A 27877-nucleotide genomic window follows, 5' to 3' on the forward strand; every position below is an offset into this window, starting at 1 on the left:
AATAGTACAAATACACAATTAAATACCTTTTTCATATATGCTTAGTCTATTTTAACTTGCTATTCTTAGAATTCTGACTTTTTTTTATGGGTTTCCTTTCTTTTGATACATTAAGAACCAATTTCATGGAATAGAGACATTAATTTGATATAACATTAGAAAGAAACTATGGTCTACACACTAAATTTCTAGGTATTCATCATTGCAAAGATAAGATCTAAATGAAGAACATTAGTATTAGTCAAAAGAGCTTGAGCATATATTTTGATGTTAATTCAACCCCTTGTAATCAAATGCAGCAGCTCAGCCGCCGCCTTTAACCTTCTTTCGATTTGATCCCTTAAAACTAAGCTCGGATTCTTCTTCCTGCATTACATAACAGCAGTCACAACTCACACCATACTGCAGTTAGTTAAATAACTGAACTAAATAAAATCTCAATATCTAACCTCTTTTCGGTTGCTGCCTTTCTGGTCAGGTCTTCAACAAGGCTGTTTAACCTTTTATAAAGGAAAGCCGAACTTCGCAGTGCTTTAAACCCACTCTTGTTTAGAGATATCTTCTTTAGAAGCTCAGAAGCTATGAAATAACCCTCTTCTTTGTTCCTGGAAAACAAAAGGGGTTGTACAGCTTAATTATGGGATTTGAATTGCAGAAAAAAGATTGAATATTATTATTATGTCTAACCTTAGAAATTCCAGGAATACTGTCTGTATCGACCCATTTGAGCTAATGAGAATTTCAATCAAATGAGGATACCTGGCCAGGTTTCTAATTGTTGAAAGTGTGTATTTAAGAATTTCTTGATCAGGTTTGCTGCGGCTGACTGATCGGATCAGTTTTAGTAAGGTATCGATTGCGCCTGCTTCAACTAGTCTCTCGCAACATAACTGAGAGTGTTGAGTGGTTAAATCTGCACAATGTTTATAAAAAATAATGTTAACCAATCTTTTTTATTGTATTTTAAATGGTGCAGAAATGCTCACCAAGAGTCATGCAGGTATAAAGAATGCCACTAGCACTTTTCATGCTCAATAACTCTGAAACTGCTGCCACAAGTCTGTTTATGAGACGCTTGCTATCATCTACATTTGCTGCGGTATTTTGCATTCTCAAGCGCAAATCAACTAGCTTCTCTTTTGAGTCTTTCCTTTGAAGGTAACCTCTCCAATATGACTGTCATATTGGATATATAGACCAAATCCATGAAAAAAAATAAAAGAAATATCTTTAGATCTGTACTATTCCATTTTCAACACAAAGACAAGACAATGGTAATGTATTTTTATTATGATCTTCCCACCTTAATCTGTGGAAATTAAGTTAAGATTTCCTAACTTGGTGTGAAATACGTTGACTAACAACAACCAAAAATATGAAGCCATAAAAAAAGATAAAATTTATTACTTGGATCAAAACAATTCGATGCCTATCTCTGTTAGCGTCTCTTCGGGCAATCCACCCTCGAGTATGAGATTGGATAATAATTGTAGCCCGGCTAGTTGATTTCAGTACCAATAGAGACCTCCACCACCTCTGCAATATCAACACTGAACGTAACTCTGAAACTGCTGCCACATGTCTGTTTATGAGACACTTGCTATCATCTACATTTGCTGCGGTATTTTGCATTCTCAAGCGTGAATCAACTAGCTTCTCTTTTGAGCCTTTCCTTAGAAGGTAACCTCTCCAATATGACTGTCATATTGGATATATAGACCAAATCCATGAAAAAAAGAAAAGAAATATCTTTAGATCTGTACTATTCCATTTTCAACACAAAGACAAGACAATGGTAATGTATTTTTATTATGATCTTCCCACCTTAATCTGTGGAAATTAAGTTAAGATTTCCTAACTTGGTGTGAAATACGTTGACTAACAACAACCAACAATATATAGCCATACAAAAAGATAAAATTTCTTACTTGGATCAAAACAATTCGATGCCTATCTCTGTTAGCTTCTCTTCGGGCAATCCACCCTCTAGTATGAGATTGGATAGTAATTGTAGCCCGGCTAGTTGATTTCAGTACCAAAAGAGACCTCCACCACCTCTGCAATATCAACACTGAACGTAGAACTGTATCTAATTCAATGCTCCCAAAACAAGCTCTTGAGTGCAAAACATCAGCAGCACAAATAACTTTAGATAGATGAGATGCCCCTGCTTACAGACATAATTAAGAATGAGAACAATTCCAACTACAGTAGATAGTTCCAAAAACACTAAGTACTTAAATTACCTAGAAGTCTCCTCCTACTAGTGTGTGCTCTCACAAATCGTTGAATTTCTATCACAGCAAGTCTACAAGAGCGGAAAACCTTCATGTATCGAAAACATCTAAAAGCACTTTGGATCCTTGTGGCAGCTTTCTTCTTGTCTGAAAGCTCTTTTCTTGTAATCCAGCCACGGAAGTGACTCTGCATTTAGTTCATCAAGTTATCGTTTGAATGTAATAAAAAGGCTTCCTTATTAATTCCAAAGAAAAGGGACATAGATTTGTTGCTTTAAACTAGCAAAAACCAAGTTGAACATAAAATTATATAGATTATTAAATAGATGTTTTTGCATGTCTTCAAAATTTTGTTACAAGAAATTTGACAAATTCAGAGTTTCAAAGTGAGATAGATGATAATCACCGATGAATGAAATCTATAGAAATTATATATCTGGAAAATGAAGCTTACCTGAATCAGTAAAATGAAATGACTGAACTGATAAGCTCTTCTCCTTGCAATCCATCCTCGTATATGTGATTGAATAACTAAGGCTGAATTGTTGGCTACCTTATATTGTTGCAATTCTCTTTGGCATTTGAAACATCTATAAGCATTTTGGATTGTTATTGCCACTTGCATATGCACCATATATGTCTTCCTCAACAACAACCCACGATAATAGCTTTGAATTTTTATTGCAGCTGAGTTCTGACGGCAGAGGGATCTGCGTGCAGTAAATTCCTTCCAGCTATTCTGAATCTTTGATGCTGCCTTAGCCTTAGTCTGGGGACCATCTATGCCATTTTCTTTGGGAAAATTTCTTTCAAGTTGAGTAATCATGGTAAGGTACTTGCACCTCATTATCCACCCACGTACAAATTTCTGAATGACTATGGCAGCATCAACTATATTTTCAGTAGGCATTTCCTGACTCGACATGCATCTGACAGCATGCCTTACAGAAATCCAGTTCCTTGTTGCGTGCTGAATTATTGATACAGACTTTTTCAATTTAACAAAAGTATGCCTCTCACGCATGAAAGTAAGATGTCTGCAGAAAGCTTCTGATTGGTTCCACACCTCTGTATTTAACCAATAAGTATAGGCAAGTTAATTGTAATTATCAATAAACAGCAGAAACACGTCAAATACCAGTTCGTGACTTACGAAGTTCATTGCAACTGAATTTATTCATGTATGATTCCTTCTTTACAGTTAACCATGCTCGGATAACAAATTGAAGGAAGGAAACTGATGATTTTTTGTGTAGAAATTTGCGGCGTTGGAAGGTACCTCGGAAATGAGACTGCAGAAGTTTTGCAGCTTTTTCTGGGATCACCAAATATAGTTGAACATCAAGAAGGTTATATAATTGAGAAGAACAAAATGAATAGATAATTAATCACAATCTTTTGATTAATAAGAAGATTGAGTTGATGCCTAAAATACTTGATGAAGCTCCCTAACATATATTCTCATGGAATTTGCATGTTAACCCATTTTGGTCAACCAGAAAGAGTGAGACCACATATCTTTAGAAGATTGTTGAATATTCACGACTAACCTTTCTTTGTATCACTACCACCACTTCCACTTGGCAGGCGTTGGATAGTAATTGTAGCTTGTTGTTGATCCAGCTTCTTGTTTTGCTGGGCCATGTTTTGCCACCAAGCCATGATAGTCTTGAAATTTTGAATTCCATCTGCATCAAACTAGGAAAATGAGGCCTACAAAGCCATATTCACATCCAAATTGTAGTGAAATTCAAATTGCATGCTTAGATACAAATGAATATGAAGCACCTAAACAAGTGATGAATTTCTAAGCATATATTGCTATAGATGTATGAAGTACTGAGGCATTCAGTGCTTTATCTGAAGCATCAAGTCATTTGCAGAAGTTTGATCCTGATATTACCATACGGTGTTTTTTTCTCTAATGCTTTGAACCTAAAGGACAGTAAAAAGATATCAAGTCTAATATGATATTCCTGAATCAATGTGACAATATCCCATACAGATGTTCATATTTGATTTTTTTTCTTTTGTTGTAAGTTTACCATTTCTTCAAGAAGTAACCAACATTTTCATAAATTAGGTAGCAAGGTCTTGTAATGTGACAAGTTTATGTAGGTTCAAGATATTCAAACTTAGTATTACTTTCAGGCTCGTTTATTACGACAAGAAGCTTGTGAATGCCCTTTAACCTAGCACTTCTGTTAATAACTTGATTTGGGAAGCCCAGCTGAGGGTTCAAAGCCTCTGAAGTCTGATCAAAGGCCTTTTATTTTAATGTATTCTTCTACTCGTATTGATAGGATTTTCTTTATATTCATCCTGCTACGTACAGAGAATTTGCATTGTGAAATAAAGGAAATTCAAGATCTATTTATGGTATTCACCAAATAGTTCAGAAAGAAGCATACAAACAGACATTAAATAAATAATTTAAACCTTCATCGGCATTCCCATGAGAGTCTTCTTGTATTAATGCTGCTTCAGAATGCATAAAACAGAATTCTGTGCTTAACCTTCTCTTCTCCGGATTTAGACAGGTCAAACCCAAGAATTTGTGGAAGTTCAGTTGGTCCTGGTAACAGTGAATCAATTACATTCACCACTAAAAAATGCAACTAAAATAAATTAATATCTGCTCCTGATTGTTATTATAAATTACCATGTTTTTCTTCACTACTAGTTGAAGCGAAAGAAAAACCAACAAGATGATTACACTTTGACTGCTGCATGCGCCATTGTGTTCAATTATATCACTCACTTGCAGAACCTGCAGACAGTTCAGTTCAATACACATGCTAATCCTATAACAAAATTTTAAAGATGAAGAAAAAATTTGATATTTGGAAGCAACAGAGTTGTCTTATTTCAATAGAACCAGCATATTAGCAAGCCAAGTTCAGCCAATATGTAAGAAGAAGTGCACTGAAACATTTGTGGTGTTGAATCATTAGTTAAACTGCTATTTTGAATAAACCCTTCTGGAAGTATCTTCATAATTTATGAGGCTGTCTATAGAAAATCCATGCAATAAGAGTACTTGCATATTTTCATAACTATGCACTCAACATGAAAGATTACTAAATCCATAAATGTCCATGGAATCCCAACAAAAACTCAGTATTTTATTTTATGCTCTCAAACAAGAATTCAGTATTGTATGCATCAACTATTGGTTGTTCCAATACATTTATTTATTTATTTGTCATTTCCTAGCACAAAATTATCAAAAAGTTACAGTACATACCTCTGGAAATTTTCCTAGTAAGGTAGTCAACTTCTGTGACAATATAAAGTTGTGAATTGCATCAGTATAACTGGAAGCAGACATTATAGATGTTTCTCCAACAGTATCATGAATTTCCTGTCACCAATGAATAAACAAAATGAAGAAGGAGAATAGTAGGAAGTAGACAAAAATAGCAGAGTTGAGATGACATGAACAAAAAACTTAGGTAACACCTTAAGGGGGCAGGAGCAGTGGAATTCTTTCCTGAAATAAAAATCAAGCAAGCACCAAATAGCTTTTCCATCAACCAATGAATCGAAGTTATTGATCTTCAGATCATAAGAATCACATATTGCCTGCATGAACAATGGAAACTTTGGATACATCTTTGTACACAAGCATAACCCAACAAGAAATTGCAAAGACCCACAACATGTTAACATAAACTAGCAAATTAAGTTCATGTATGACAAAACAGCAAGAGTACCTGGATCCAAAGTAAAAGCATATCCAATAAGGAGGTGCATTTTGAAACTTCCTGTTGAATCATGTGCATATAAATAAATATGAGCTTACTGAAACTTTATAACGTTTAGGGTATCACAAGAATAAATAATATCCAATCCACTTTATGCTGGGAGACTACATTTGTTTCAGGTGGAAGATTACCTTGCTCATGCATCTGATTTTTGAAATTTCCTCCAGTAAAACATTTTTGTCCAGCAGAAGTGGCAGCTGCAAGATGATTGGAAGTTAGATGAGCTCCCATCACTTACAAAATACAGTATATAGTGTTTTATATCTTTTAGGACCATGTAATCTAACATCGTTTCTTGAAAAAGCAACTGCATGCCTTGCTATATACATATATGTGTGTGTGTGTGTGTGTTGGAATATGAATCATATAATTATCAATTTTAAGAACCGAGTGCCAAATAATTGATGGACCCATAAAATACCGTAAACTTATGACTTGCATCACAAACCAAAGTCAAAACAAGGAAAACTAACACTAGAGAGAAAGATATAAAAGATACCTGCAAGTGGACAAATATGTTCCAAAGTATTGACAATGTAAGTTCCTTATCACCACTCACAATATCTTCAACCTGAATCACTTCGCCATCTTCGTCAACTTGTGGCACACCAGCTTGCTTCAGATATTGCAGGGCAATGCCACAGTTATTCAAATTCTTCTTTTGAGTATCAGATGGAACTATCAGTTTCTGATATCATAGAACAAGAAAAACACAAGTTACACTTGGTAACAAAAACATGGTTAAAGACAAAATTATTATCTCATTTGAAATTGGCCCACCAAGAGAATAGAAGAGTCCTGTTTCAAGAGCTGAATAACTCTACAAAGACGCACACCGTCTTGGAGATCTTCAAACAACTCTTTCACCTTAAAGTCGTATTCATTCAAGGGATTCTGGAAAACCAATAAATCTCCAGACAAGTTATTATTGTATCCATACTACTGATGGATGTATATATTAAATCTTAGATTAAGATAAAAAAAAACTAGAATACTGTTAAAGACTTAATGCTAACAATAGGCTGAATAACAACATTTTGAGAAGAAAGATGGAATATTTACTGTTTAGGATTGCTTACCTGCTGGTAAGATACTTTGTATCCTACTATGACCAAATGAGCAAGAATACTACCTTCTCCATGCATGGCATCCGTAGATAAGAAATCTAATTTTCACCAAAATAGGGAAATATGATAAGAAGAAAAAATAACAAAGTAAAATAGAGAAAATTGGTATTTTGCTCCTTGAACTTTTAGCAAATTTTGATTTAACCTCAATATCTTACACTAATAAATGAAATATGTTCACTACCTAACAACAAGTCTAACAATCACCAACATGGTTCTGAGATGCCTCCATGGCACATTAGTTTTTTTTCAAGCATATTCTACACTATTTCTCCTAAGTGGCAACCATGAAGTCATCTGCAAAACTAAGTAATGATGGGTTCTCAATTAGATGTTGACGTCACACAATGTTAGATTGCATTGTTTTTTATTAGTTGACATTAATTATGGATGATAATCAAAATCGATTGAAAGTTGTAGTAAAAATACCAATTTTCTCAATAAAAAAAATACATTACCTTTAACTAATTGGGTGCTTGATTTGATCTTAGATTCAATAGTAAATAGCAGAGGAGAACCCCCATCCAACCCATCAATACCATATTTGACAGAAAGACAGGTATGCAATTTAATCCTGTCTAGGATGAGAGCAAGCAGCAAAAATCTCTTCAATATAACACTCCCCAGCTTTTCAAAATACCCAGGTCTATAAAGACCTTCAACCAGTTTGTTATAAGAATAGGTTTTAGCTAAACCAACATGAGAGAAAAACTGCTTCTCAATAACAAGTTTCAAGAATGCAATTTCTTGATCAGAACTGATATCACCATCAGGCAATAAGGAATCACCCCCAAAAATTATGTAAAGACCAATACGAAGCCAGTGAGAGTTATAACACATTAGAACTTTCAGTGCCTTCTCCTTCATCCCAACGTCAGTTACCAAAGGGCAGTGCGGCTTCATTGATAGTCTTCGTTCATCTATATTCTGAACAAAGCAGAAAAAACAAATTATACCATTAATTGATTGGCATAACAAAGTCAACTGAGCTGTTGCGATATTGCTAAGAAAAAAATGAAACATGTTTACTTTTTATTGTGTTGGTGCTGCTAATGCAGCATGTTTTCTACTTCATGACTTCCCACCATGTGACATAAAATGCCTATAGTTTCCCCTTTAGTGTAAAAGCCTCATATTTCCAACTACACAATATAACTTGGTGCATTCTCCATGAAATAGCTAAACTAGAAGAGAACTCTATCTAAGATCTAACCTGAAGCTTGCTAGAAGTTTAATAAATGTCTAACTAAACTCAGAACCAGTATATAGTTAGTGTTCCAAAATTAGAACCTTAATAATCCAGGAAACAAATTCCAAAATTAGAAGTGAATTCACTACCGATTGTTAAAATAGAACACAAGTACAACGTTCACACATATAAACAGAAATGGTTAAAGTCATAAGTATCTAGGTTCAAGTACAAACCTTCACTACTTTTTCCATCACTTCAAAAATTTCTTTGCAAATGTCCAAACTCATATGAGCCCGCATTCGGTCTTTCAAGTCATCAAAGCTACAAATATCCTGTAAAGACTCTTTTAACACTGAACTAGAAAGAACCATGCTGTATCCACCACCACCACCACGCCAAGATGAACCTCTCTGCCTTTTCGGGCTCCTCCATGCCTTATCAACTCCAACAACCCTTATAGGCCGAATGTCCCTCTTCCCTTTAACCGGACTTACTTCTGACCTCATAGCTTCATCTGCACAGTTAAATTTGGACACATCGCAGCCGCATGCTGCTGGATCCTGGATCAAGAAATTGAGCCAGACAGTAAGCGATTTGGCAAGCGATTGCAGAGATTTCTCTTTGTTGATTTGAACCCTATGAGACGATTTGTACTGTTCGAGCTCGAACGCTTTGAGTCTACGCGCTGCTTTAGATCGAGAGGCTGAAGCAGAGTGGATGGAGGAAGGGAGAGGACGTCTCATTGTAGAAAAAGACTTGGGTGTTTGCTTAACAGCAGTGAAGAATTGAGAATGAGAAATTCGCTTAGGGGTTTTGAAATTCGAGACATCTTTGAGAAACGTAAATCGATCCTTTTGCGAAGGTGATGGGAATGGTTGTTGATGACGTTCAGATTCCATTGTTTCCGGCGTCTCTCTCTCTCTAGATTCCTCCGACCGGCGTACTAGAACTAGATGAGATGTCTGAAAAAGTAAATAAATGTTTGAATTTGAAAAGGGAGGGGCGGGGAGTCGGGGATTAATTTGTAGCAATTGATCGAGATTAATAACGTACAGAAAAACTAACAAAGAATTGCGCGCACGAGCTAAGCACGTGACGTACAATATTTTAATAATTTTATTATTAAACTAAATAAAGATATTTGAGTAACTAGAAATGATTTGAGAGGTAATTTCATAAAAAAAATGGGTTAGGCCCCAATCTGGTTTGTTGGCGAAAATAATAAAAAAAATTGTTTTACTCTATACTTTTTTAGTTTTTCAACTTTTTTTTTTTTCTTCTTCCAATTTTCTATATGTTTGGGCTCATAACTATGAAAAAAAAGTCCAATAGGTTTCAAATTCACTTTTAATTCATTGAGGTATTATAGTATTTAAAGGGCTATGTTATAACCTAATTGCTCTAATATTTAAAGAGCGGCAACCGTCATTAAAAAAACAAAAGTCAAAAATTAAAAGAGATGAAGAAAGAGAAAAATCTTGTAGCAAATTTTCGCCTACAGCCGCGCAGGTTAATCAAACTCACAATCAGAGATTCAAACGGAGTTTTTCTGGGCCTTAAAGGTTCTTCCTAATTTAAGTTTTTATTTGACTTGTTTGAGACCAAAAAGCTACTCACAATCGGAGATTCAAACGGAGTTTTTCTGGGCCTTAAAGGTTCTTCCTAATTTAAGTTTTTATTTGACTTGTTTGAGACCAAAAAGCTGTATCTTTTTGGGCATGTCATTTTATCTTTTTGCGGTATTAAAAAGTTGTTATACCTTGTTTGTATTCCCGACTCTAATTTTAGTGAAACTTAAACTGGACGTAAAGTCTCGTGGTTTTACTCCTTGATTTGAGAAGGTTTTCCAAGTAAAATTTATGTGTGTGCATTGTGTTATTTATTTCCGCTTTTACTTGTGTTTTATTTGTTCATAAGTTTTTCAATCAAGTAGGGAATAGAATATCCTTAACAAATAACAAATCCTTCATATTTCCTTTCCAAATTTGATAATTTGAACCATTGAGCAAAATCATCTTACTTGTGTTTATCTCCATAAACAACTAACCAAGCTCTGATATCACTTGTTGGAAAAAACGTATATTTTATTCCTTACTTAATTGAAAAAATAGGAGCAAATAAAGCACAAGTAAAAGCGGAAATAAATAACACAATGCACACACATAAATTTTACTTGGAAAACCTCCTCAAATCAAGGAGTAAGAACCACGAGATTTTACGTCCAGTTCAAGTTTCACTAAAATTAAATTCGGGAATACAAACAAGGTATAACAACTTTTTAATACCGCAAAAAGATAAAATGACATGCCCAAAAAGATACAACTTTTTGGTCCCAAACAAGTCAAATAAAAACTTAAATTAGGAAGAACCTTTAAGCCCTAGAAAAACTCTGTTTGAATGTCCGATAGTGAGTTTGATGAACCTGCGCAGCTGTAGGCGAAAATATGCTACAAGATTTTTCTCTTTCTTCCTCTCTTTTAATTTTTGACTTCTGTTTCTTAATGACGGTTGTCGCTCTTTAAATACTAGAGCAATTAGGTTATAACATAACCCTTTAAATACTATAATACCTTAATGAATTAAAAGTGAACTTAAACCCTATGGTGCCTTTTTCATAATTGTGAACCCAAACAAAACCCAACAGTATATATTTATAAAGAGGAATATAGAGAGAACGAGTCTGAAACCGTGACTCGCACAGCGAAGGGAAAGGGACGAGATCTCTTTTGTATAACAGCGAGGTGAAGTCCCTTCGAGTTGCGATTTTCAAAGTAATGATATATATCATTTCTCATTTATAAAATATAACACAAATAAAAAAATATCTTCAAAACAAAAAAAACAGCATTAAAAGATTTCTAACTGAGGTTAAAATATTGATTACAAAAATAATTATTGATTAGATGGTAGATGATGGGCCTAAAAAAAATTCAATAGAACCCTAATTTTTAATTTTATTTAAATTAGGATTAGGATGAATGCGTGGCTTCCATAAGCCATCAACAGACAATCAGCTAACGTAAGGCTATCAAAGGACTCGGCTTACTCTGTGGTTTGTTTACATACATACATACTCCCAGAAATTGAACCTAGTTCTTCTGGGATTCTCCTCACATACTTATTTTTGTTTGTCAATCTTCAAGGGACGAAAATGGCATCTCTACTCGCTAACGGAATCGCGGGCTTCTCTCTTCAGTCCCAGACGGAAACGCCGAAGATCGCCAGAGGCCCTTACAGAAAGCTTGTTTCTTTCACGCCTTTATACCGTAAAACCTCAATTTCTAGAGTCTTTCAGGTCAGGGCCGACTATGAATCCAAAACCCTCGATTCGGAGACCTACAGCTCGTCTTCTTCAGGTAAGCTTTCCGATAACGAAGACCCAATTCAGAAATTCCTCAAGCGTGATTATAAATGGGGTTTCAATGAAGACATAGACTCTTTTACGATTCCCAAAGGGCTTTCAGAGCAAACAATTCGGTTGATCTCTTCGCGTAAGAAAGAACCCGATTGGATGCTCGAGTTTAGATTGAAATCTTATGAGAAATTTCTCAAGATGACAGAACCCAAGTGGTCTGATAATCGCTATGAACCTATTGATTTTCAAGATATGTGTTATTACTCTGAACCTAAACAGAAACCATCCTTGAATAGCTTAGACGAGGCTGATCCTGAACTGCTTAGGTACTTTGAGAAATTGGGTGTTCCCCTGAATGAACAGAATAGGTTGGCTAATGTGGCAGTTGATGCTGTTCTTGATAGTGTTTCAATTGCCACGACTCATAGGAAGACACTGGAGAAATCCGGTGTCATATTCTGTTCAATATCTGAAGCAATTAGAGAATACCCTGATTTAGTTAGAAAATATCTAGGCAAGGTTGTTCCTCCAGAAGACAATTTCTATTCTGCGCTGAATGCAGCTGTTTTTAGTGACGGCTCTTTCTGCTATATACCAAAGGACACGAAATGCCCTATGCAAATCTCTACATACTTTCGGATTAACGCATTGGAAACTGGGCAATTCGAGAGAACTCTTATAGTTGCTGACGATAGGAGCTTTGTGGAGTATCTTGAAGGCTGCACAGCTCCATCCTATGATAAGAACCAGCTTCATGCTGCTGTGGTTGAGTTGTATTGTGCTGAGGAATCTGAGATCAAGTATTCAACTGTACAGAACTGGTACGCTGGCGATGAGGAAGGGAAAGGAGGGATTTACAATTTCGTTACGAAAAGGGGCATTTGTGCTGGTGCTAGATCGAAGATATCGTGGACACAAGTGGAAACTGGATCTGCAATTACTTGGAAGTACCCGAGTGTGATTCTTGAGGGAGATGATTCTGTTGGAGAGTTCTATTCTGTTGCGTTGACGAATAACTATCAGCAGGCAGACACAGGGACGAAGATGATTCACAAGGGAAAGAATACGAAGAGCCGAATCATCTCCAAGGGAATTTCTGCTGGGAATTCGAGAAACTGCTATAGAGGACTTGTTCAGGTGCAGTCGAGGGCTGATAATGCTAAGAACTCGTCTCAGTGCGATTCGATGCTCATTGGCGATCGTGCAGCTGCCAACACTTACCCCTACATTCAGGTGAAATTGAATTGAAATCTATCTAGTATCTATTAAAAGAAAATTCCTTTTATTAAATTTAGCTCATATGAGTAAAACACTTATCCTTCTTGTAGAAGGATCAATGCTCCATTCCTTGCATAGTAACCAATTATAAAACAAGAGCTTGCCTCTTTGCTTCAGATTCCACTTTGAATAACTGCATATCATTGTTTATATTCTTGCTCTCAAATCTTCTTGTATTCCTTTCCTTCCAAATTTCATAAATGCATGCTGCAAACATATACTTTTATAAATTTGAGAATAAAATTATTGGTTTTAGTTATCATCATAGTCATCATGTAGTTTCTTATCTTGTTCCATTCTTTAGGAGCATCTTCAACCACTATACACTTCTTGAGCAATAGCATTAGGAGCATTCAAACATAAAATGTTGCTATGTTTCTCCTTGTCCCTCTGTACAGCATGAAACATCTTCAAATCTACTGACCTTATCTTTCTGTATGAGCTTTACCAAAAATGCTAGTCATAAGGTTTAATTGGTGTCCAAGCACCATACTTGACGACCAAACAAGTTTCCACCACATAACTGTTTTGCCTTTGTTTCTGATTATATATCTCATACTTGTTCTTATTTTTGGTTCTCTACTCACAACTATTCCTGTAGACTGGAATGTTTTGTTTGATGGTTTTATAACTTTTATTTGTAATCAGGTGAAGAATCCGACAGCGCGTGTTGAACATGAGGCAACCACGTCCAAGATTGGGGACGATCAGCTGTTCTATTTCCAGCAGAGAGGAATCGATTACGAGAAAGCAATGGCGGCCATGATTTCAGGATTCTGCAGGGATGTGTTCAACGAGCTTCCTGATGAGTTTGGAGCTGAAGTGAACCAGCTTATGAGTTTGAAGCTTGAAGGATCTGTGGGTTAAGCCTAAGCAGCCAGTAGTAATTTTCATAAACATGGATAATTCTCACATCTTCTTGTCTGGAGATTTTGTTTGGCTGTTTAAAGAAGAAATAGGTGTATTAAATGACTTGAAAGTGATGAAGTAATAATAACTGATGTGTGTAAATAATGTTGTATTTAAATTGAAATAAGAATTTGATTTCTATTGTTAAGAGGTGATTCTATAAATTTGTATGAAGAATGTGAAGGGTTGGGTAGTGGGTATTTCCGGTTTCTTCCATTATAACAGATTATTAAAATGGAATTATTGAGGTCAACAATGTGTCCATTGTTGGGAGTGGGGGACAAAATTAACAACTGTATTAATACTTGCTTAGTTGACTTATGGTCGGTCACAGTTGCTAATTGAGGAAGCTTTTTTCCAGTTTATAGAAGTTTTAGTTTTGACATATTCACAAAGCCCTCAATGATCACCAATGGTCATTAAATTATCCAACGTGGAGAGTTTGACTTGTTATGAAAGAAAAGGCTGCATGACCCCAAATGCTAATTTGAAAGCTGACCTCATTACCCAGTCCTAAACTCTTCAACCCAATCAAAGAACCTCACCCAAAAGAATTAATATCAGATGAACTCACTTTCAATTTGATTTATGATTCCCCAACCCCCCTTATTATTTTTAATTGATTAATGTAAAGTCAACCAGCAAAATTCATTTTTCTTTCCTTTTTATGATGGGTTTCTGGGAATTCAATTAATTATAGTAACAAGTCACTTTAGCTGATGTGTTTTCAATATAAATCAAACATTTTTATCTCACAATTATAAACATTTCAGTACAAGTATCTTATTAAACAATATTAGTTTAAGTTCTGACTTTCTAAAGCTCTTAATCAATTTATATATTGTCTGGCACCTTGCGGGTGTGCCTGTCTGGATTATTGCAAGGCATGACTTATGACATATGAATTGGATCAGTCCACATTTAATAATATAACAAATTATTATTATTATTATCATACTTAATTGTGACTGATATATGACACTGATACATACTAAGAAATGAAGAAGAAGAGGAGGAGGAGAAGGCGTCTCTTCATGTAATCAATGTGGCTGTTTATTAAATATTAATTTTCTTTTCTTAAAGAAATGAATCTGGAGCCTAGCTGTTTGTTTGTTTATAAAGGCCTCTCAGGTTGGGCATTACAATTCACAATTAATCACAACAAGTATATCTTGTGGTAGATCAAAGTGAAGTGATTAATTGAAAATGGGTATGATGAGTAAAAGTGAATATGGTTACTCAAGAATGGAAAAGGAAGACCCGGAAGATGTAAAGCACAGAACTGCTCAATTCTTGATTTACAAGAATTTAGCACAAGCTGATTCTCGCAGGAGGCCATCTACATTGAGGATTAGAATAACCAAATTGAAGGTAAAGATTGGCAAGAGGTTGAAGAAACTGCGAATGACATTGTCTTTTGCAGCTTCTGCAGCCAAACGAGGACTTTATCGTCAAGTCCTTTGTCAGCTCAAAACATGGAAGCTTTTGTTCAATGCCGAGAGACAGTCTCTTCCATCATCCTCTGTCGTCTTCAAATGATATCTTCTTCATAAAAGTAAAAGAAAAGGTCTAAAAAATCATCACATCAGTCTTGTTCTCCTCCTCCTCTGTATTGTGCTTGATCAATATAAACATGCTCAAAGTCTATCTGCTTTGTTTTTGTGGCGAAATTTCCTTTGTGCTCAAATTTTATTGTACTGGAAATTCTATTTGCCTCGGCCATATATGCTTTTACTTTTACATAAGCTTCTTCCAAGGAATATACAATTGTAAAACTTACATTACATGGATGTATTTGTTTTGTTTTGTTTTGTTTTGTTTTAGAAAGTTTTAATCACCAGACTTCATTAATCTGTAATCTTCTTAATTCCTTCCTTCCATCAATCCTTCTTCAGTTTATACGGCCGGCCGGTCTGCCGGCTTACTCCAATATTAAATCCCCGCAATCTTCTTCCTTCCTCAGTTTATTTGCAAGCATTCTCGAATGTTTTGACTTTGGAGGATGATGTGTCATTGACATGGCTGGCCAGAATACCAGATCACCCTCTTCAATAACTGCTTTCTCAATAAGAAAAGACCGACAATTAACTATAAGAGACTGTAACTATGACATTGGTTAGTTTTCGATATTCAAAACTCTTTGTATTTGAGCTATCTTAAATGAGTTATTGCTCATGTGATATGATCATGTCCCACATTGGGAATTCGCAATAAATTTGATAAAGATTCATAAACTTTTAAACTCGGGATATTCGGTAGTTTAATGAATTTGGTTAGAGTATTTCAAATCTATTTTTTTTGGACTCTGTAGAGAATTTTGCACATTGCATCTCAATAGGTTGTAAATCATATTTAGGAATTAGAAAATGATGTATTCCTAATTAATTATTTTCTTCATTAATCTGCTCTCCTGACTTGGCACTGACATGGCGGCCTATTGTTTTGCCACGTCATTTGTTAAGCTAACAGATCACATGTTCGTTTGTTGGGCTCCATGAAACAGCTAGCTAGCCCATTTGCATGTGCGAGTCCATACCTTCTTGATGGGCTTCTTAGTTCTTTCCAAACCTTTCTATTTAATGAATTTGTGATATTTGTACTTTTATTTTCCAATTTTCTAACATAGATTAAAACTTAAAAAGTCTATAAGAAAATGAATTCAACTCGTGAGCATGATGTTGATCGATTTCGATTCATTAAAATACACTCATCCTCGTCCTCAAGTACAATATCCTTCTGGACCTTCTCCCATCAAATATCAAAATGATATGTGGCTCTCGATTCTCTTCTCTTTCGAATGCAACGCAAAGAAATATCATATTCATGTTAGTCAATTAAGTCTCTTTTCTTGAAAAAGGTAATTAGTCACGAAGACGATATTTCTATCATATTTCAATGAACCAAAATAAAATAAAATAATTACGCTTCAACACAAACCGTGGAGTTTATGAACAACACATATATAAATATAAATTTAAATTTAACTTTGGGAGGGCCCCTTGAAAACTCACCATCATCATCTTCAAAAACCCAATAATAGAAGCAACTTGATAATTTATTGCTTTCCCTATCTGATGGGGAAGGGATGAAATGATGATGGATGGCACCCATGGAATCTTCCTTGGCCTTATTAATCAAAATATTGAAGCACAACCATAGTGCAACTGTTTTGTGTTTTTTTCCTTTAAGATACACATTACTTTTTTTAAAAAAATTAATGGGAATTTAATTTTCAAACTACAAACTACCACCACGAAACTAGTCATCTATATCCTAAGAAGATGCTCGAGATAGGAATATAATTACTTTAATTATTATATATCTTTTTAATATATATATATATATATATATATATATATATATTAAAGTGGTGAATAAGTTAAAGGTTGTATAAATAAGTTCAGATCAATTATGAGGTATTCAAATTTAGAATTGTAGAGTAAGAAGATCAAACTAGATATTGTCGTCATAACAGTTGTATTATACTATTTATATTCTTTAATTAATGTAAAACACCTCATCATTAATTGTTTAATATATATATATATATAGCTTGTTAATTTTAGGCCATTGATAATAATAATAAATTAAGGTTCGTACGTATACCAGATCGAGAGAAATGATCTATCTTAATATGCATGGAAGGAAAATTATTATGAAATGAAACACTTTAGATGACTATTTGTGATCAAAATCCAATTACAACCCATCAAAATTTACTCTTGAAGAATAAAAATTACTAGTGATGTTTACTGTGGACAATTCAGTAAATTTCAAACCAACAGACAGACAACCTCACAAATATTATAGGGGAATAAAAGGAACTAGCTAGTGAGAGGTTTTTAGGACTTTAGAAGAGGAATAATAATAATAATAATAACATATAATATATAGTAGGGCTCCATCGGTGACGAGTTGAACGCGTTCAATCCGAGTTAGCTCGGTCGAGTCATCGCCCAATCAAAATTAATATATTTTATATTAAAATTTTCTAGCCGTCGAAACCGGTCTGACTCCAAACAGCATCGCGAACCCGCCTCATGTCGCGGCCCTTCAAGGTCCGGCCGACGCCTTCAAATACGGAATGCGCCGCCATTTTGCGGTACTCTTGCGCCAAATACTCGTGCGGAGGGACAATCTCCTCCGAGTCCCGATCCTCCGCCCCGTCGTCCGAGTCATGCATCGACTCAACCGAGTCAACACAGTAGATCTTCGACCAATCAGGTACGTTCACAGGAGCCGACGTCGCCATGTGGCGTCCACGTGTGCTCTGAAACCCATCAACGCCTCCTCGATACTGATGGAGAATCCTTGGCGACGACACGTGTTGTTGATCTCGACGGTTGTCGTCGAAAGCCAGCGACAATCCGCCTACGGGACGATCGTCTTGATGAATCCGCCCCCGCCCGTTCATACCCCCACCAATTTGCATTGGGGCGCGTGTCTCCCACTCTCTGTACGATGATCCGTTCATCATTGACTGATCTTGACTTCCAGCTCCTCCGCTGCCGTTAACATGATCGTCGACCATGGTCGACCAAACGTCTTCTTCCTCCAGCTCTGGCGAGTCCTCGTTGTAGGACACATGACCTTGACCATAGCTGTAGCTACCCAGGAACCGTTCGCTCCTGCTCGTGGTCAATTTCCAACCTTTAGCCATTAACTATAACCCAATTAGACTAATTTACTACTGCCGAATCAAAATTATGAATTATAATTTTATAGACACGGGCTCGCCATCTAAGGCCATGCTCTTATATATAAGAACTGGAACAAGAAAGAAATTAAGTGGGTCCCTTTTGAAATTTCATGTGAATTTGAGGTTCATTATCTCTGCATTTCATTCATACGGTGAGAATAGAAGACGAGAACGATACAGTAAAATGAAGCGACAGCTGAAAGTACTGAATTATATAAGCCTTGTTTGGATTCACAACTAATAAATGAATTTTACTGTATACTGAGTGGGTTAAAATTCATGAGGTGGGTCCCGATCAATTGAACTTGACCTTGGCAAAATGAAACCGCAATGGGCCCCGCAAGCCACGTGGGTTGGAAATCCGACACCTCAAACTTAGCTCTCCTTTGATCGCCCAACACGTGTATCCTTCCAGCAAGGTGGGTCCCTAAAGCCACGTCGACAAATAATGACCCGTCAAGAAAGCAAATTATGTGCTGTGTGAGAAAGAAATGCCTCCATAGATCATTTTTAATAAACATTGTACTTTTTAAAATAAAAAATTTTCAAATTTATTTTTGATTATTAGTACAGCCAATATAATGTTAAACTATTTTTTTGATTAAAGATAAAAATATGAAAATTGGGTAAGGGAACTTTCAACCCTACCACACACTAATATAGAGTGATTTATGAATGGGTAAGAAGCATTAATTTTAAGTACTATTTATCTAAATTAAGTTGGTATATTAATATTAAAATTGAAATATGATAAAAATATATATATTAAAAAGGCAAAAGTCATTGATGGGCACATTGGGCGGATGAGAATGGGTTTTGGTGGGCGGGTCAGGGTGGGACCCGATCAATGGCTGTCATTTATGATCCAAACAAAGACACATTATCATCGCTCACCATCAACCGCACTTCACAGTTCCCTTCCAAACATTGTAATATAATAATAGTTTTGTTAATGATAATCTATAATTATCAATTGATACATTATATAACTATTCTTTAAATCAAAATAAAGGGTAAATATTACTTATATTTCATAAACAAATAAATGGATCCATTATTATTTGAGATTTTAACTTTAAATTAAAGGGTAAAATATTACTTATATTTCATAAATAAATAAATGAATCAATTATTATTTAAGATTTTAACTTTAAATTTTGGAATGCATATTTCTTGCAAATTTAGTTATCTTTCAAAAGAAATAAATAGCAATTATCTTTTTTTATCAACTATTCTTACGTAGCATACATTTTTTAAATATTCAAACTGCATTGGATTATTTAAAACGAATATATCTTGAAACAATACTGAATTTAAAACACAAATACGTCTAAATTGGTTAATCGAATACAAAGGTATGTTGTATTGAAATTTTAAAAAAAAAATACAAGTATATCTTTATTCGGATTTTCTCAATTATTTTATTAAATCATACATTTTTTAGTCACTCAAAATACCTTCAACAAATTAATTTGCGTAAATCTCAAAACACGCTCAATTTAAAAATAATACATTTAAAATGTTTATAAATATCATTTCATTTACAAAATGTTAAATAAATTAAAATACGAAAATGATATGTTACAATATAAAGACATTTTTTTTTATCTATTTTGAGAAAAAATCTCATATTGTTAAAATTTTAATAATTCAAACATTATATTATACCATTTAAATTTAAAGTTGGAACATCCGATAAAAATGACACAAATTCAAACTATACACTCTAATGCAGGCTTGGTTAAAAAACAATTTAATGGCTTGAGAATATTTATAAGAAAATAGTAAAATCCCTTCAGCTTGTTTGATATGTTTTTATGTTTTTTTAGAAATTCTCTTCATAATATTACTATAACTTTATTAATCAAATCATTAATTTCATCAATTCAAATATATTTATTTTATTTTTATTATAATAAAATTTTAATAAAAAACATTTTAATATATATTTTTTTTAATTTGGAACTACCAAGGCCTTATTCGAATCCAAATTATTTAAATAACCTGGTTATTTAAAATAATTATTTGTGATAATTTTGAGAAATTATAAATTTTTTTAGTAAAAATATTTAAAGTGTATTATTATATAACGATAAAATAAAATAATTTAACTATTATAATATTTTGAATAATTAAGTATTTGACAAGCAATTAATATTTTTTGGTTTTGATTATTCAAACAACTTTAATTCAAACTTAATAAAAATTTAAAAAAAAAAAGAATTAATTATTTAGAAAAAATGTTTGGCGGTAATTTTAAGAAGTTAAAGATATTTTAGATAAAAATACTTAAAAAGTATTAATTTATAATAGTAAATAAAAAATAATAATTTAAAATAAATAATATTTTAATATTTTTGATTAATGAATTAAGTAACGTAATAGAGAAGAAAATGAGTAAAATAATATTTTATTAAATTTATGTTATTTCAATAACCCGAATTACATCTAGTCAAGAGATTTATATTTTATGACAACAATTTAATAGAAAATCATTATATTTAGTGTTTGTATAATAATTTGTTAAATTAATTTTGAGTAAAAAAATAATTAAAAAGTTATAATCAAATATATTTTACGTTTAAACGTGGAGAAATAAATTAATACGGATAAGTTGAGTATAAACTGAATTAATAAATAAAACATATAAATTGAATAACTTTTACCATATAAATAGTAAATAATTGACGAGTCTGTGTGGACCAGTGGTGTTGGGGGTTGGGAAGTGAACTGGACTTTCTGTGGGACCCTTGGATCAAACTCGAGGGCCAGACCCGAGGCTGGTGTTGCACCTATCAGTCTATAACCGTCTCTCTTTTTTCCTTTTCTTTTTTTACGAAAGTATCCTATGACGGGGCTACGTTGTCCGTCCATCTAACGGTTATACAACTGTGATGATCAATTGCCTAATCAGTTGTGGATACATATATAATTAAAATTAACTATTTTTTTATTTAATAAAATATTATTTATTATCTTTTATATATTAAATCACTACTAATATTATGAATCTGTTGGTAATCTGGTATAAGTGGCCAAATTAGACTTGTATTGTATAATGTATGAAATTTGGTTAATACTTGATATATGTTTGAATTTTTTTTATAATATATGATAAAGTTTTTTTATTAACTAATTAAATTTAAGATATTAGCACGATTATAATATATAATTTATTTAATATTAAATATCTCGTCAATTAAGTTAGGGATGACAATTTTTAATTCGACACAAAAACACGACCTGAACACGTAAAAATAAATAAGGTTTTGGAATGTATTTTTGAGTTCAGAATCGATCTGTTTAACTTGATTAATAAAAATGTAAAAAACGGATTGACTTAATATGACCCAAAGTAAACCTGCAAATCATTTTACAATTTTCTTGTGTAAATTTTTTTTGTTTATCATTTCTTACCCACTCAATTTCATTTACAAATTTAAGCCTCGTGTGCTTAAACTTGACCCCTCTTTTTTCTCAAATTTATAGTCCGCCACTACATTTCGAAATCTTCTATTCCTTATTCGGAATTGCCTGCAGTCCATGAATCTCTCTCCCTTGCTCCTTCTCACAGATATTGTTGGTTGTTATACACTGTTTATATGTCATCTCGTATCTAGTTATTAGAGTCGTTTGTAACTGTCGAAGTCACTATGTAGGGTCACATTTATTTTTTCTATTCAACTTGTAAGCGAAATTGTGATTTAATTTTATTATTTTTTTCTCTTGATGTCATGATTTTAATATGAAAAAGAGATGTATTATTAATTAAATCGGATTAAATCGAGTTGGATCGGGCCAGTTACAAATAAATGTGGCAGGTTCATGTTAGTAATTTTGACACCAATTACTAAACAAGGCATGTCATATCAGTATCGCTCCGTCCCCAAATTGTCCATCCGAACCCGCCAACATGAATCCTACCTAAATTATCGCCCTAACTAAATTAAGTCATTAACTGTTTATCTGAAAACAAATATTTTTATTGGATATATATATAATTATAGGATCTTTTATAATGATATAAGAAACATATAGGCAAAAAGAAAATGCAATGACATAAAATAAGATGTTTTTTTCTGAATGGACGACAAACAGAGTGGGAGAGTGGTAAAAGGTTAGTGTCGCATGTCTATGTATCCTTTTCAATGGATGAAGGAGGTTAACTTGTCACTATTAATCATTTCCAATTCAATAAGTGCTCTTTATTTGTTTACTCATTAATAGTATGAGGATCATTATTATTATTAACAGTAACAAACAATTATACATATATATTTTTCAATTAGGAAGAAGTGGCCTCCACCAATCAATACTTTTATTCTGATATGAAAGGTTAAAATATAACTGTCTAAAATATTCTTAAATCAAAATAAAAAAAGATCTATTTCTTTTCAATTTCTATACAAAGTCGGAGAATTCGTAGGCCCATACCTGCTATCATACTAATTACTTAAATGTTTTAAAATCACTAATTAAGTTAATATATTCAAATCCAGCACTAATAGTAATAATTAATACGAGTACCTAATGAGAATATTTTAATCTAATAGTATGACAACGGCAATATTTGTTAACTTTAAAAAATAAATAAACTATAAAGCACCTCAAATAATTTCATTTAGAACAAAATCTAATGAGATTTCTTTCACCTCAACATGTTATAAGTTCACTAGAGAAAAAAAAAATACTAATTTTTGTATATAATTAAAATATTGTGTGAATACAAATATTTTTTTTATTAAAAGAGAGTATCTTTTTATTAGTCTAACTATAAATAAAAATCCAACAAACTCAACTAATATTTTCATATTTATTATGTAAATTTAATCAAAATACAGTTTCGATCCAAACAGTGAAAAATAATTTAAAAAATCAAAATTTAATTGTCTATGTTATATTTTGTTATAGTTAATGTTGTTAGGCGAACTGCCATGCTATATTGAGTGATGTGCATGTGATAATAATTAATCATCCTCATTCATTGATTTTCCAGATTGGATGCATTGCATTTTGCATGTTCATTATCATATATAATAATTTCCAATTATATATACATACGTACTATCACATTATTTCTTTATCTTATTCTATTATTATTATTATATACTTTTAACAAAATAATACAGTAGTATATAAATAAACAAACATGGCCCATCTTTAAAAAAAATGAATTATAAAAGTTAAAAGAAGGAATATATATTTTAATAAATTATTTGATATCTCTGAAAATAATATAAATAACCAAGATCAAACAAGTTCAAAATTAATGTCATTTTCGTTATCACCATTGGTCTCTTAATCAAACCTAGTCATGTTAATAAAATGAAATAAAATTCATCAAGTTACCTACGTCAGATATTCGATGAATAGATTGATTAATTATTTCTATGTTCTAATCTAATCTAATATATAGTAGTTATATAATATAATAAAAATATTCGTACGTATGACAACCTAGCATTATTAGTATATAACCAATGATTATAAACTAACAAATTATAGATTAACAGTACGAAAACATTTGATGATTTATTAATAATATCATTTTATCATTAATTAAATTATTTAAATGATTAATTAAATTATTAATTAATTTTATAAATATAAAAAATTTCAAATAATTAAATTCATGATTAAAGATAATCATTTAAATAATCTTTGTCGTTTAGCGTAACCGTTGATGTGACCAATAGAGAGCGATACTCACACGCCTAAGTGGCAACGTGTGCACGGGTCCCGCAGGTTATGGAGACCAAACCACTCGCCCCCACTTGGCGTGTGGATAACACGCGACTAGTCTATGATTGCGTGAAGATTCTCATAATGGAGCCCACTCAATTATTTTTATTATTTATTTTTACAAATTAAAAAAAATTAAAAAATATATATATATATATAATATAGTTTTTGGTAGTGTACTTCTACCGCTAGCTTCCTACTTTCGGTAATAGCTATAAAATTTAAGTCCCTTACATATAATTGACATTTCATAAATCTCATTACATCAATTTTTTGTATTTTTGTTACTTGTAAAATTGATTCATATGAAAATATTATATTTTAAAATAAATCAAATCCAACTAGATTTATTTAGACCATGTTTTACAGATGATTACAAGGTAACATTTTAATAAATAAAAAATACATAAAATTAAGCTTGTTAACATTCTACATAGTTTAACTAAAATGTGGGTTATGACTTATGACCATGTACCCATGGTTATATAAATAAATGATTTAAACTAATTTATAAAAAAAAAAAAATGATAAATTATTTTTAATTTATTTCCATTTATCTTCTCTCTCTTTATTATTTGTTTTTTTTGTCACGATTCTTAGTTAATATTGAATCTTATTTAAAATTTAGAATATGAGAGTTTTAATGAATAAGGTTAATGTTATGTAAGGTTGCTTTGTGTGATAATTTAAATAAATAAAATCATAGGAGGTTAGGATATTAATTAAATATAAAACAATATCTCATATATATAAATAATGAGGAATCTTTTAATTATTGAACTTCCTAATCTCTAGTACCAATCCCATAAGCCATATTATTATAATAATATTTAGACATTGTATGGGAGTTGCTTAAAGCCCAACTAGACTATATTAGGTATTGTTTGGGATTAAATTCTCATAAAACAAAACTATTAATATAATTAATTAATTTAATGGATTATGTGATTTATGTCTATAGTTTTGTATAGAAAAAGTGGAGTCACAATGCATCATTAATTACTAAAAAAGGAAAAAATGGGAGAAAACATAAAAACTAGTCAAACAATCCATGATTTTTTAGCATCTTACAAAGTTTATTTTTTTATAAAGTTAGAAGTATATATTCCATTAAAAAATGCATGGTTAGACAATAAAATCAAACAAATTATGATTAATTAGCAACTAGCTAGCTAGCTAGCTAATTAGTGTAATTAATTAATTATATATAGTTTAAAAGAGAAGAGAATGAGCTATAGATATATAAAAATAATTTAACTTCTCTAAACAAACAAGATTTGTTCACCAGATTAACATCTGATGACAGGATTTGGAAGAATCTTGTCCTTTGAATCGCCCAAAAGGGTTTCACATCTCTCTCTCTCTCTCTCTTAGCTCGGTCCATTGAAAATGGCATTAAAGAAAGACATATACCTAATATTCCTTCATTCCATTAACAAAAGAAAACCTTAATAAAACAGTAATTATAAGTTTGGTCTTAATTTGCTAGCCTATAAAAGTTATAAACATCACATCAATTCATTAATCAACGATATAACAAGATCGATCCACATATATATTTGTTACAATGAGCAACATGAAGTTAAGTTCAAGAAAAAAAAACTAGGAATTCACCCACATGTTTATTTTGGCGGAATTGAACTCAAGGTTTGTATCAAAATCAAATGAAGAAGAGGAAATATTATTGAACTCATAAAAAAATATTAGAATTATTTTATAATTGAAGATGAAGAAAGAAATGAATTAGTAGAGGTGGGAAGGAAAATCATGTGAAAAGAATATCATGATTCATGACAACTATAAGATTATTTTCATATTGTATGTATGTAAGTAAGATAAGATAAGATGGAAGTGGTTTGGACTTTGGAGAAACGCATGAATAAGCAATAGGAGAAATAAGATACTTATTTTATCTATTCCATACCATTTTAGGGTTAGTTTTATTCAATTTATTCGGTATTTGAAACGTTAATGTTAAGTGTGTTTGATACACTTAATTGTTAACTTCTTATTTTATCTAAGTTTTTCTGCTTATTTGCTAAACACTCTAATATGTTTGATTTTATTTATTCGCAACTAACTTATTCGATAATACTACGGTATCAACTTATTACGCGGTCACAATATATTTAAATTTATAAGGTGAATCAAACTAATCTTTAATCAAGTCATGATCATTACCTATAATAATTATATATGTAGGTAGGGTTATTCCCCTAGGCCTAGGATATTCAATCATTGAGTGTGACTATACTATACTATTTTACAAATAGAGTAGTGGTTGTTGTTGTTTCAACCATTAATTACATAATTAATTTCTTCTACAAAGTGGAAACCTAATGATTTCGTTTTGCCCTACTTTTAATAAGTGTTTAGCTTTTGTACACAATTACGTACTACTAGAACATAACTTTATAAAAATGCTTTAATTAATAACAACATTTTTAGCAACAAATCTAATGTGTTTACAACTGTTTTATGATGAAATTAACCCCTAAACTTTAGAAGAGATGATTTCGATAAGAATAATAAGAATCGAAACTAATGGGCCAAAAGTGGTCCAGCCCACAAATAAATATCAGCCATTTCAGCATGGACATCCCTTCAGAATGGGAGCGAGAAAACAAGTCTGAAATATTTTGGGCCAATAAATGTGTATAATTGGCTGGAATGTTGGTCCATATTAGAAATGGCCCACTAATATGTGAGAGACTGGGAGTTTATTTTTCTATTAGGATTTGAATATTCATGATTATTAAAAAAAAATTACTCCTAAATTTATTTGTCCTGGAATAGAATAGACAATAGAGACCTCTTTAAACAATTTTTTTCTTTTGCATTTTTATAATAAAAAATATAAATTTTGGGGATTAATTATCTTCTAGCCCTAAATTTGAAAATCCTTACATTGAATGAAAATTTATTAATGTCAATGTGTGGTTAATTAGGTCTCAATCACAAGCCTTAAATAATGAGTTCGATTTTCTAATCCTATTGTAATTTGTTTCGGTCCATTTTTCCATAAAAAAATTCATCTAAATTGTTGATGTCGTTTTTCTAAAAATTTAATCCGTCGGTTGACAGTTAATATTCAATTCGGTTTGATAGTTTATAATATCGGTTCGATCGGTTTATTCGTTGAAAAATTAATATATATATATATATATTAATTTTTAAACAGTGAAAAAAATTAATAAATATATATATATATATATATATATATATATATATATATATATAAACTAAATAAGGAAAAAAAATTGAGAAATATGGTTATAAATAAATTTTAATAAATTAAATAATAAAACTTACTATTTAACTTAAAAGAAAATAAATATATGTGTACTTTAAACAAAATAATATTATTTTCACTGTATTAAAAAAGTTTTCAACATTATTTTCTGTTTATTGTGTTTATAGTAGAAAACAAACGTCATTCTAGTGAAGTTTGAAGTTAAGTGGCTTAAAACTTAATCTCGATCTTATATGTATATATAAGTTCAGTTACTGTTAATTTTTTATCATTTAAATTGTCAACTAAACCTATAAGAAATCAATTTGGTCTTTTATA

General features: G+C 32.2%; 4 protein-coding genes across 5 annotated transcripts; 2 read left to right on the forward strand and 2 right to left on the reverse strand.

Annotated features, from left to right (window-relative positions):
- Positions 1-150: 150 nt before the first annotated feature.
- Positions 151-9302, reverse strand: LOC124916638 (abnormal spindle-like microcephaly-associated protein homolog). 2 transcript variants are annotated; one of them, XM_047457381.1, is made up of 21 exons: positions 8557-9302; positions 7590-8058; positions 7084-7169; positions 6785-6898; positions 6504-6692; positions 6136-6201; positions 5954-6004; positions 5700-5822; positions 5485-5601; positions 4900-5007; positions 4677-4812; positions 3788-3925; positions 3391-3552; positions 2692-3305; positions 2247-2424; positions 1929-2167; positions 1408-1698; positions 987-1176; positions 688-913; positions 450-605; positions 152-366 (listed from the first exon to the last, which is right to left on the reverse strand). In XM_047457381.1, exons 1-21 carry the CDS (start codon positions 9220-9222, stop codon positions 276-278), a joined length of 4410 nt encoding a protein of 1469 aa, XP_047313337.1. In that variant the 5' UTR covers positions 9223-9302; the 3' UTR covers positions 152-275. The 2 variants fall into 2 exon arrangements, with proteins under 2 accessions (XP_047313338.1, XP_047313337.1); XM_047457382.1 differs by lacking the exon at positions 1408-1698 and having other exon boundaries at positions 151-366.
- A 2053-nt stretch (positions 9303-11355) lies between these two features.
- LOC124913901 (UPF0051 protein ABCI8, chloroplastic) lies at positions 11356-14006 on the forward strand. The gene is made up of 2 exons (XM_047454333.1): positions 11356-12911; positions 13605-14006. The coding sequence occupies exons 1-2, from the start codon at positions 11475-11477 to the stop codon at positions 13821-13823; spliced, it is 1656 nt and encodes a 551-aa protein (XP_047310289.1). The 5' UTR covers positions 11356-11474; the 3' UTR covers positions 13824-14006.
- Positions 14007-15065: 1059 nt separating this feature from the next.
- Positions 15066-15404, forward strand: LOC124916782. Its single transcript, XM_047457547.1, has one exon. It carries the CDS (start codon positions 15072-15074, stop codon positions 15402-15404), a length of 333 nt encoding a protein of 110 aa, XP_047313503.1. The 5' UTR covers positions 15066-15071.
- A 2183-nt stretch (positions 15405-17587) lies between these two features.
- On the reverse strand, positions 17588-18590 carry LOC124914663. The gene has a single exon (XM_047455250.1). It carries the CDS (start codon positions 18523-18525, stop codon positions 17857-17859), a length of 669 nt encoding a protein of 222 aa, XP_047311206.1. The 5' UTR covers positions 18526-18590; the 3' UTR covers positions 17588-17856.
- Between the last annotated feature and the right edge of the window lie 9287 nt (positions 18591-27877).

This window comes from Impatiens glandulifera, chromosome 9 (genome assembly GCF_907164915.1).
Source record: "Impatiens glandulifera chromosome 9, dImpGla2.1, whole genome shotgun sequence".
NCBI classification, from domain to species: Eukaryota; Viridiplantae; Streptophyta; class Magnoliopsida; order Ericales; family Balsaminaceae; genus Impatiens; species Impatiens glandulifera.